General features: G+C 42.7%; 1 protein-coding gene across 3 annotated transcripts in view; it reads left to right on the top strand.

The window, feature by feature from the left end:
- Positions 1-12,509, top strand: part of LOC131138415 (voltage-gated potassium channel subunit beta-3-like) — a 29,176-nt gene that overhangs the window by 9,469 nt on the left and 7,198 nt on the right. For all 3 annotated transcript variants that reach the window (XM_058087307.1, XM_058087306.1, XM_058087308.1), the window contains exons 2-5: positions 10,424-10,467; positions 10,548-10,585; positions 11,140-11,219; positions 11,354-11,398. In XM_058087307.1, the coding sequence (XP_057943290.1) occupies positions 10,424-10,467; positions 10,548-10,585; positions 11,140-11,219; positions 11,354-11,398 (207 nt within the window). The remainder of the gene's footprint in view (positions 1-10,423; positions 10,468-10,547; positions 10,586-11,139; positions 11,220-11,353; positions 11,399-12,509) is intronic.

The raw sequence follows: 12,509 nt of genomic DNA, 5'->3' as shown, positions 1-12,509 counted from the left end.
TCAATTTCGCCGGGATGGACGGGAAGTCCACAATCAGTTCTATCCAGTCGTGTTTTTGAATATAAAACTATAATATAATCTACTATGTAGCTATATGTTTTGTAGTTATTTGAGTTTTTGTGGGACTTCTTTCCCTACATCCTTATGCAGTGCTGGCTGCTGACCAGCATTAGCCCAAAATAATACTGGTCGATTATTTTGCTCCACGGTGGTTAGCATGTTGCCTCAGTTGGTATAGTGGTCGTCTCCCAACCTGAAGGTGGTGGGCTTGATCCTCCGCCCTGCCATGATCATGTTGAAGTATGCTTGGGCAAGGTTGGTTGGTAAGACCAGTTGGTCCTGATGCTGCATCATCAGTTAGTAAATGTGCTAACAGTGTCAAAGCTCTTTGAGTGCCTTAGCGGTGGAAAAGCACTATACAAGCGAAAGACCATTTCTCAAAAGTGGAAAAAGCATAACAGGTCCCCTTTAATGGGAAATTTGTCTAGCAAGATTAATGCTATATCATCACAAGAAAAAGTAGTGTATTTCCATATTTAGTAAAATCATAAACAACTAAAAATATGTTTATCTGAGAGCAGTATAGTACAGTCTCTTTGAAATTCTCAAGAACTTGTAAACGCATCATGAACAAGCGTTAACTATTAATCTTTAAACATTATTGTGTAATCGAATGAAAAATGGAATAAAAAAACTCCAGCAATGCGCAATATGTTTATTTATTTATGGCCACTACTAAATCTAGCAAGATTCTAGCAGGTCTTTTTTTTTTTTTTGATGTGTGAGCATTCGACTGTCAGTCACATTCCATAATGACCTTAGAAAATATATACAGCCCTCACTTCTGAAAGAATACACAATGAGTGTATAGCTGATGTATAGGCACATACATGTGATATATGAATGAATTCTTCTTGTGATGGCGAAATGAATGGTTGCGACATGACTGGGTCAGCCCACTCGAGCATGAAATGTGCAGGAAACGCTCGATGCAAGCCACCACCAAGAGCACCAGAGGCTTTGCGGTGTGAATATGGCAGAGCGCCACCTAGCAGGGTGACACAATACCAAATGACCCCTGCTGATGAAATTTGGGGTTACCATGGAAACCAGACCTTTTTTCTTTTATATAGCAACAACAAGCAGGGAAGGAGGTCAGGAATATTCCCAGCATGGCTTCACTAGCCACTGTTGGACATTTAAAGCCCACTGTGGAATCAGTCTCCATCTTTTTTTGGCAACAATGACATCATTTTACTGCCCAGAATGCTCTGTTGTGTATTATAGCTTTGTTTCCAGGGCTGGAATAAGTTTAAAAACAGAAAATATCCTATGAGTCTTCCACATATCCAGGCTTGCTTTTTGGCTACTTTCAACTCACCTTGTCAAAGTCAATATTGTGTTGGAATTAATATGTTTTCCAAGGTCCTACAGGTGTCAATAAATCGCACAGGGTGTCCAGACTCAAAACCTACTTTCGGTTGTAGGCAGAACTGGACATTGACCTCCCCCTCCACTATTTATCCTGAAATTCTTAACCTTCTTGTCCTTTTAACCATCATAATTGGTGAATGAAGCAGACTCTGTGTCATCAGTGCACACACACAGATGCTCATTTGAAGTTGCAAACATGACAGGACATGCCCCAATAACCCAGGTTGAAAAAAAATGTTGGTGTGGTCAGATTTAGAGAAAATCACCTGCGATTGGAAGATACCGATATAATGCACCTCTCTGGTTTTGTGTTTCCTGGTTTTCTACTTTCCACGGATGTACGACTATGGTTGTTTTGGCGTGGTTGTTCGTTTCGATAAAGTTGATTGTTGATCAACCACGTCAAATCACTCTCTCAATGGGTCAAAGCCACAGTCATCTATATCAATATATATTTGAAATCAGTGGCCGCGAGTGGTTAGCATGTAGGCCACACAGTCAGGAGACCCGTGTTCGATTCTCCACTTGCGGGATTTGCATGTTCTCCTTGTGCGTGGGTTTTCTCCAGGTACTCTGGTTTCCTCCCACATTCCACAAACATGCTAGTTTAATTAGCTGGCGACCAGTCCAGGGTGTACCCCGCCTCTCGCCCGAAGACGGTTGGGATAGACGACCCTAGTGAGGATAAGCGGATGGATGGATCACAATTCGTGAGATATGTAGCCCGGAAAAGTTCTCAGCTGTGGAATGGGAAGATGATGCGTTTCCCAGCATGCTTTGCTATAGTTCAAATGATCACTTTTTTACTAATTATTATTTTTTTGACTCATTATGATGTTATTTTGTACAGACACGGTGTAATAGTTAAAGTTCTGCCATTTTTAGCTGTGTGCAGTTGAATTATTTAGATTTTTGGTCTGAATCTGGTCCCTTTAATTAAGAAGGGTTGTGAAATTTGTGCTACAGTACATACAATAATGTGTCCACAAATTATAGCAGAAGAGTAGTAGTCTATATGAGAATTATTGCTTAATTATGCAGATCACTGTAAACATTTTCTTCCGCCCCCCGGGCTTGAGTTTGACTTCTGAGTATGTCCTACGTGATGTCTAGGAGTCTCTATACTTGCTGTGGTTTGACAGAGTATTGTGCATTAGCATCAATTAGCATTGTGGCGTGAGCGTGCTGACATTGAGTCGTGCAGAGAGCTGCTGTTCTTGCACTGAGTGCACTTCAACTGTGCATTTTTAAAAGCCTCAACTGGCAGTAGCACATAAACAAATAATCCAACCAACGGCTTCAACAACCCTGTCGAGATTTATGCATATATTCTACTCATTTAGTGTCATGACATAGTCAGAGCTACTTTCACACCATGACCTTGTCCTAGTGTGTGTATGTATTTATACATGTATATACAGTATGTAAAGTATGTAAAGTATGTATGTGTGTTTTGAAACTGACAGTGAGGAGCTCAACTCAGATGTTTTCCATCAGGCAAAAGTACATCAGCTGACATCCTAATAGCCCAAAACATGTGGACAACTCTATTCAATCACCTTAAGTTCCTTGAGTTGTCAAAGTCAATGAGATATAGTATTTATGAGGCAGCAACCGCACAGGAAAACGCCCTCATTGGAATATTCCGCTTCATGGCTCATTGTCCAGACGCACACGTTGGGGGGGGTGGAACTGACCTTCTCACTCACATGTTATTAAAAGACTCACACAGAAACATAATAAATTACTTGTGACCTTATTTTAAAATATTAAAAACACCCCCAGAAGTCTGTGTGGATGAAAGCAAAGCTGAATTAACTTTTTTGTTACACAGCACAACTGTACTGTTGGTTTTGTAACAAAACCTCTGGGACATAAGCTAATAAAAGATAAAAATGGGCATGCAAAATAATTTTTAATTTTGATTTTGACAGTTATAGATCAATTTGCAGTGTGATTTACAGTCCCTTATATAAACAACCAGCAGTTAGAGCAGTACCTCCCGTGCAAGCAAATTGTTCTTAGTGGTGGCTGAGGTAAGACATTATTCACATAGTGGTGACACTAAGTTGATACCTGAAATGTCTAGATGTCCAGTGGGGTGCAAGGAGAGCCACCTTGGCCGTGCGATCTCCCACAGTGCTAACACAGTGAGGGGTAACTACCACTGTCGCTAAGGAGAAGAATATCCAACATGAAACTAACTTTACCATGGTTACGAACCTTATACGGCAACCTCACTGGCCCGATGTTGTGTCAAAAGTCATTATTATCCCATCTTGGCACCCCATCCCGACTCTGAAGCTGGGATGGGGACAGCCCTACTTTCTACCATAGAAAAATGTGTGTCTTTGTCCAGGACCATGTCTCCTGGGACCTCTCCAACCATCATAAAGTGGTTCACAACTTCAATATCAACTGGAGCTGCTCCACTTCATTACATGTATTTTAATAGGCGGGTCACGACCACTCATAAAGCTGAGTGTGAGATGGAGAGAGAGTGTGTGTTTTTTTTCCCCCATGTTCAGTTCTCTCCCAGCATGTGTATTGTTTTAAATTAGGACAGATCCACTTTCAAAACCTTTTTAATATATTTCAATTAAAGATGTCATGCTACACGAGGTTTCTGTTGTTTAGCCCAGTTCTGGCAAGAAGTAGAGCACTGACAGGAAGTACTACTGTCAAAGTGACATTCCAAATGGTAATACAGACCTCAATAGTCCAAATGAAACTAGCTTACAGTGACTTATGCACAGGGATATAAAAAAGTAATAATATAAAGAATAAAATAAGTAAAACGGGCTCAAGTCCATACCTGAAAAGGCCAGGTGGCCCCCCCTCCGGCCCCTGTCTCCACTCCTCCAGTGCTACTTTGACCGCCAGCAGCTTGCGGTCACTAGATGACAATTACTTAGAAAGCTAAGCACAAGGATGCAACTTACTGTCCTTGGCATTGATATCAGGGAGCACGGCACCGACGTCACTGGAGCAGTGGTGAAAATCTTCTTGTGCTGAATAAATGATGCCTTGCATTTGGGGCGTCCAACAGAAAGGCCTGTGGGGGAAGGTGGGATTGTGGAGAAGCGAGACTAAGGAACTTTTAATACAGGCATCGTGTCTGAATTGAAGAGTCTTAAAAATACTAGGAGGAAATATTCTTTGGTGAACAACAGCGAGCAAGGTTGTTAAGTGACATTAAGTTCTAATTTGGGGCGGCACGGCGGTCTAGTGGATAGCGCGCAGACCTCACAGCTAGGAGACAAGGGTTCAATTCCACCCTGGGCCATCTCAGTGGTACCTCGGTTTTGTTCCAAAAGGTTCAATCAAACTCAAAACATTTTTCCCCATAATATTGTAAATCCGACTGCATGAGTGCTGGAGACCTGAGTTCAATTCCACCCTCGGCCATATCTGTGTGGAGTTTGCATGTTCGCCCCGTGCATGCGTGGGTTTTCTCCGGGTACTCCGGTTTCCTCCCACATTCCAAAAACATGCTAGGTTAATTGGTGACTCCAAATTGTCCATAGGTATGAATGTGAGTGTGAATGGTTGTTTGTCTATATGTGCCCTGTGATTGGCTGGCGACCAGTCCAGCACCCCCGAGACCCTCATGAGGAAAAAAGCGGTAGAAAATGAATGAATGAAAGTTCTAATTTGTGATTGTAGTGTTCTGCATTGGTCACTAGATGTCAGTAATTGAATAACTGGCTTTTATTGCAGGTTTAAATGATCTCATAACGGGCACAATAATAAAAACATCCATCCATCCATTTTCTGTACTGCTTAGCCTCACTAGGGTCGCGGGCATGCCGGAGCCTATCCCAGCTGTCTTCAGGGCGAGACGCAGGGTACACCCTGGACTGGTCGTCAGCCAATCACAGGGCACATATAGACAAACAACAGAAAGCGGTACAGAAAATGGATGGATGCCATAAGGCATTCTTGAAAAAAAAGAGCAGACAGGCCACCGTCTTGCCACCATTTTGCTCAGAAAATAATTGCACATCTAAGCATGACGTGAGTTTTATTAATATCAAAGGTGTGCTTCCCTCTGGAGAAGAGCCTGCTCAGCATGCGTGTGTCTTCTAAAGACAACTGCAGGCGGAAAAAAAAATCCATCATGTGCTCGCAACCATCTGTATGTATTGTCTTGCTGCTGCCACGGGTGCAAGCTAACTGGAAGTGTCAGCACAGGTTAAAATGCTGACTACACCATGACGGAGCACCTGTGCGGTCTGCCCACTCTCTTCCATTAATAATGTATCACAACAACCAAGTCCCTTGCAATCACCTTGTCTGGGTATTTTATGATTTATTGTGAGAGAAATAATAATAGAAGAAGAAGAAGCCATGTGGCGCTCCTTATGAGGGACCAGAGCAGCATCTGTGTGCCCTGCTCACGAGTGCATTCATGCAGAGCCATATGCAGATGTGGGCCTGTGTTCCTGCTTCATCGCCATCAAGCATGAACGCTTGCGTCAAAGCATCGAGCGGCCGTTCTCGTGCTTGCGCAGCACGTTATAAATGTTTTTGCATAAGAGCCCCCCGTCACTTGAAATGTGGCGTCTGCAGGCGTTCATCTTAGCGTAATGCAGGGTGTGTGTGAGTGTGTGAGAGGGCGGCAGCTTGTCAGTGAAAGCCAAGAATGAGCATGTGCCCCTCCACACTTACTGATAGTAAATAAGCAGACTGCAGCACTGCAGAGAGCTGAGGAGTTGGGTACAGTGAGGGTGGGGGCAGCTGTCATAGAAACCCTGACATTTTCCAGTGGGTTATTATTTTAGTGTATATGTGCTACAGTGACGTGAAGTCAGGTTCATGGCTGACTTTCAATTCTGGGGCTCTAATCAGTGTTAATGCACGTTGCTCTTGCACCTCTTAGTCCCACTTTTCAGTCCAATTTTGTTTAGTTTTTTAAATATAAAAAACATTTGTGGTTTCACCCTGATTTGTATACAATATGAGTTTCCTTCTCCAGGAAAAGCTCTGTTACTTTGTTACTTTGCCGTGCTAAAAGTCCCCCAGCGGCTGTAGAAGTACTGCAGTGACAAGTACCTTTGTGCTCACATAGCCCCCTTCACTGTGTGCCACACTAAATAAGGACATGCCTTTTTTGATTTACTTTTAGATGATGCCACAAATGTGTAGTGATGCTTGTAGTGTTAGCCTATAATTTGACATTATAGTTGCCCATTTAAAAATAAAAACAAGTGACTCCATTGGGCTAAAAGTGATAATATATAGTCTTATGGTTCCTCTTTTCTGAAATAGATGTTTGGGATGCTCTGTTTTACAGACTTCTACTGACGTCAATGCAACCCGGACTTTCTATATGGGCATGCTCCCCACCCCGCACACCCTTACCTCTGTTCACCATGTTAGCAATGGCATGAAGGAAATGTTCTGGTGTAAGGGAAAGATGATTTTGTTTAGCTTTTCTAAAGAGGCAAGAATCAAGATTATACGAAGCTGGACAATTTTGCTGAAGTCCGATGCCTTTCCGACATTATTTGGTCATATTGAAGAATCAGAAGAGCAAGTTGTGAGTAAAGAGAAATATATAATTTATCAACTGCAGTTTCCTCCCACATTCCAAAAACATGCTAGGTTAATTGGTGACTCCAAATTGTCCATAGGTATGAATGTGAGTGTGAATGGTTGTTTGTCTATATGTGCCCTGTGATTGGCTGGCGACCAGTCCAGGGTGTACCCCCCTCTCGCCCGAAGACGGCTGGGATAGGCTCCAGCACCCCCGTGACCCTCATGAGGAAAAGCGGTAGAAAATGAATGAATTAATGAATATAATTTATCAGTGTCCTAACTGTGTTTGTTTCGGATACAATGAGCTCGGCAGCTGCCTGGAAGTCCTCTGGAGTGCAAGCAGAATGGGCATGCCTTGAGGAGTGCGGAGGGGTGGAATAAATTTAACAGACCACTTGCGCGGAAACCTATGGAAACACTGCAGAAAGAGGTGCAGAATCTGGAAGATCTAGAAAGCTTTGTGTGCGGGTTATCGTGTGTAGCTGCTCAATAGAAAGGGATGAAAAATGAGCATGACTCAACTAATATATCATGTGTTTATAAAAGGCTTATTCACAAAAACATGTTACCATGAAGTCATGTTTGCTAGCTATTGATGAGTTCTATCTACAGCTACTGAGTATTTGTAAACATTTAAGAGTGATTTGACTGTATTATCAAACAAATAATTGTCTGAAGTTCAATTCCTTCGTGCTGCCCAGTAGGACACAACACCCGATGTTAAAAACAGTTATAAAACAGGACTTTATACTTCTTTGGACAAAACAATCGATAAGAACCGTCTTGAAAAAGTCACAAATCACTGCAATCAATAAAACGTATGACAAACAGATCCGTTTGGTCTTACAGCCGTGCAGCAAGTGCAAATGGGATAGACATCACGGTCCAGCCACATGGTAATCTATCCATCTATCCTTCACAACAGTCAGTGAAGGACAAAGCAAATGAGAAGTATTTAGACATGCCATCAGAAAGCAGCTTTAGAAGAAGTCCCATGTGCCTCATGTATCGCCTGTGTTCAAAGTGAGTGCGAAGCTGGTCTCAGAGGAGGCAGGCTGTCATTGGTGGGAAGCCGTGATGGAGAGTCAGCCTCGCATCCCAGGAATGGGCTTCATCCGAGCCCACTTGCCTCGCCTTGCATCCTCCTCCCTGCAGCTAAACAATCCTGACCCTGCTGGATTGTGCTATTTTGACAGAGTCTAAACAATGAGCGTTTCACACCCACACCTCACATACACACCAGTGCACGCACACACACACACCCACACGGCTAACACGTACACAGCAGGACACAAAACGCTTACATGTACAGAAATCTAAAAATAGCTCAAGGGTCAGGCATTAAAAATAGAGCAGAGAAAATAAAAGCAGGACTCGCTGGGCTGAGTCTAAATGCTCTGACAGACTGTCTTCCTGCATTTGGTTATTTGTGGCAGGCAGGCAGACAGGCAGTGTAAGAAGGTGGGGGGCAGTGGCGATGAAAAGACGGTAAGCATAGTTGTGCTGCTGTTCCGATGCCCCCCCCTCCTCTCCCTGTGCTTGCCTCTAATTAGGATTGGGGAGAGCACACATGCATCAAGCCTCCATCATTTCATCTGTCCATGCTCCCTTGGTCACAAATGCAGCTCTTTTTCGCCCTTCAAAATTCAGCCGTCTGGGTAATCCAGTGTGGCATGTTGGGTAATAAAGCTCTCCTCGGCTCCTGCTGGTATATTTTGGGCCATTTAGCGCTCAGACCCGAGGCTCTGGGCTTTTGGCTTGGACTCCATCTGAGCCCGCTTCCCTGCAGCGATTTCACTGAAGCAGCCCACTACTGTGAGCTGTTAACATATGAACGACGGAAGGTCAATTGTTCTCACAATTAGACACATTTTAACCACAGGCGTGTTGGCATGAAGCGGCACAGTGTTCCATCTTCACTTTTTACGTTTATGTCATTAGAAGATGATAAGATTCATCTTATCGTTTTGGAACACATCACCTTGTATCATTTTGGACTGTGTTGGACAGTATCGTATCATCATGTATCATATATGGGATCGTTTTGTACCTTATCCTATTGTATGAAGTCAGCAGTGTAGTCCATCAACTGTGACTTACTACCCACTTCGTTCTGGTCGGATTTCGGTAATGAGAAACGTAGCGGGTGGGGCCATTTAAGTAATATATTTTCACCACAAAAATGCCTCCTTGAAAAAAATCAGACCGCACAACCGCTGTGCGTTACTTTCTCCACCGTCATATCACAGCATGTGGTCGCTTGTCCATTGTTGTGTATGTGTTCCACAGTAGATGCCACACATGTAAAGTAAGTTAAGTAATGTTAAGTAATTCATCAACTATCTGAATCTGAAAAATAATTTCACTTTTAATTTTCTTCTTTACCGTTTATTTACGTTTTATTTTTTGCAGCAGCCTGTTTTGTACTGAAATGTACTTCATAGTTGATGCCGTATTTATTGTATACGGTTACTTTTTTCGACATAAGAAATTGTAAGCATCCATTCATTCATTCATTTTCTACCGCTTATCCTCACAAGGGTTGCGGGGGGTGCTGGAGCCTATCCCAGCTCTCTTTGGGCAAGAGGTTGAGTACACCCTGGACTGGTCGCCAGCCAATCACAGGGCACATATAGACAAACAACCATTCACACTCACATTCATACCTATGGACAATTTGGAGTCACCAATTAACCTAGCATGTTTTTGGAATGTGGGAGGAAACCGGAGTACCCGGAGAAAACCCACGCATGCACGGGGAGAACATGCAAACTCCACACAGAGATGGCCGAGGGTGGAATTGAACTCGGGTATCCGAGCTGTGAGGCCTGTGCGCTAACCACTCGTTCGCCGTGCAGCCCCAAATTGTAAGTTAAAAAAAAAAAAAATCTGCATCCAATATGTCCGGACACACGAATGGTTAAATAGTGGGGCGGGCCCACATGAGTTTGGGGGAGCGTTGAATTGTCAGAGGGGGGCATGAGCAGCAAAATTATTGCAGACCTGCCATCACCAACATGCATGAATTTGTTGTACTCAGCATGTAACTTGACTCTTGCATTTTGTTGCATTTTTCTGGTTTCAGTTTGAGTTCATTAAAAATGACATCACATATATTACAGATATTATTATTAGTTTCTCAGGAGTATTTCAAATCGGGGGGATTACAGGGAACGTTGGCTTTGACCATCAGAATATCAGAATAAAGGCATACATGGCGATATGGTGGATTGTTTTCTCATTAGCATTTATTACTATTGATCCCTGAATCAATATATATATATATATATATATATATCCCTATAGGCAGTGCAACATCAACTGTGGAATTAAGAGGCAGCAATAAAGTTGAGAGCTACAATTGTAGGCATTGTCGAAATAATGTTTTGTCGTCACCTGACTTTCATTTCACAGCTTTTACACTTGCTTCTTCTCTGTCACCTCGCAGGAACCTCGGGAAGTCGGGCCTACGTGTTTCCTGCCTTGGGTTAGGTGAGTTCCCTGACTGGGAAAGACCCTCATCTCTGTCTTATGGATTCTCAACAAACATTTACACCCTACCTTTTGTTTAGGCACCTGGGTGACGTTTGGATCACAGATATCCGATGAGGTGAGAATACTTACTTATTTCTATTTTTTGTCACTTGTACAGAAGTACAAACCAAATGGTGCAATCATCCGTCCATACATAAACAACTTACTAAACAGTGAGACAAGGGGTAAGCAGGACAGGATGATTGGGTGATGAAGGAGGCGGAGAAAGGGGAATGACAAGAGGAGACAGAAGGAAATAAATGCAATTCCAAACTAAACTCTTAATGAAGGAACACAGTGTGTAAAAAAAACCTCGACATACATTCGCACAAGTAAACACATTTTTACACAACATGAACACAAGACTAGCGCCAAGAAAGGGAAAGGTTCCTAGCGCGGCCAGCAGCCAGCCACAGCTATCTGTAGCCAATTACAGCGCAAGCTATGGTCCCCGTCATACCCGCACCAGGGGCGGTGAAGCCGTGAGATGAGGAGGGATGTGAGTGCGAATACGCATATGTGTGTGTTTGGATGCATGAGTGCCCTTTATTGATAGTAGTTATCTAATGGAGCTTTTGTATTCATTTTCATGTTCTTCTCTAAGTTTCTACTTTGGCTTACTTTCCTCAGATGGCGGAGAACCTTATGACCTTAGCCTACGAGAACGGCGTCAACCTGTTTGACACTGCAGAGGTTTACGCATCTGGAAGGTCAGTCTTAACTCTGTATATCTCCAAATAATAATATCCTGCGTCTGGGTTTTAGTAATACAGCATACATACTGTATATTTCTTTAAGATGAAATGAGGAGAAATTAATAAATATAATGTGTTCATCTTTACAGAGCAGAGATCACTCTGGGGAATATAATTAAGAAAAAAGGATGGAGGTAACTTTATTTTTTCATCACACCCATGTATATTAAATACTTATTTTTCTGAAAAGCTACAAAGAAACCCATTTGTGTTGTTGCATACTCATTTTTAAGATATTTTTTTATTTTCTTTTATTTCTAATTCATATATACTACATGAAATGTCAATATTCGACCAATCGAATATTTGGTGGAAAATTACCCCATCATGATTTTAGGAAGAAATGGTTTGTGTGTTCCTTGAAACCGGCATTGTTGATGATCTGAACCCATTTTCGCCACACAACAAATCAGATATGGTAACACCAAACAACAATAGAGAGTATGGAGTGACTTTTGGGTCCAGCCATGCGACTAACATGTGGTCACGTTCTTATCTCGCGACATTTTGTGTGCTTTGTGGAGAGCTGCATGTGATGCTGCCTTCAGGTTGAAGCTGATCGATACGGTAGCTTTTGTTCCGGTCTGTCGGTGGATCTTGGCGGGGCATGTTTCGGGGGGCTGCATGCTGGGGAGGACATCACAAGCTCGGGTGCTGATTTGCCTCGAGGCAGGTGGGGGGACGCTGGCACAGGGAGCGACCGTGAAAGAAGGAGAGAGACTGGCAGGGGTGTGTGCTGAGGGAAATGTGGAGCTGTTCGTGTAAGACACTCGCAGAGAACGACTTTAGTGGTTTTTAGTTCCCAGGAAGACGAAGACAGTGATGAAGGACTTTTCTGGTAGGCTACTGTTTAACTAGCCGCATTTATTGAATTTATTTAAAGGTCCGATGTATTAAAAATGCCATGTTACAACATAGACACCTACGGCTTATAGACCGGTTTTACCTACCCACCTACTTTTCTCTTTAAATTTAGTGGGTGCGTCTTATATCAGGTGCATACTATTGTCCGGAAATGACGGCATTCCTTGCCATTTTACATTGTACATTGTATTCCAGCTCATTTTGTCATCTATTATCACGCCTAGAAATGTCACTGTTTACACTATTTGTGCATGAATGTCCTTTCTGCTATTACCAAATAACTCATTTATGTGCTTTTTCCAGAACAAAAACAGTAGTATCGTCTGTAACTAATAGCAATTTTATGTCTTGTAACTTTACAAATGTCATTTATACAAAGTG

The sequence above is a fragment of the Doryrhamphus excisus genome, chromosome 11, assembly GCF_030265055.1.
Source record: "Doryrhamphus excisus isolate RoL2022-K1 chromosome 11, RoL_Dexc_1.0, whole genome shotgun sequence".
NCBI classification, from domain to species: domain Eukaryota; kingdom Metazoa; phylum Chordata; class Actinopteri; order Syngnathiformes; family Syngnathidae; genus Doryrhamphus; species Doryrhamphus excisus.
Note: the sequence above shows the minus strand (reverse complement) of the source record. Positions and strands in the feature narration are given on the sequence as shown.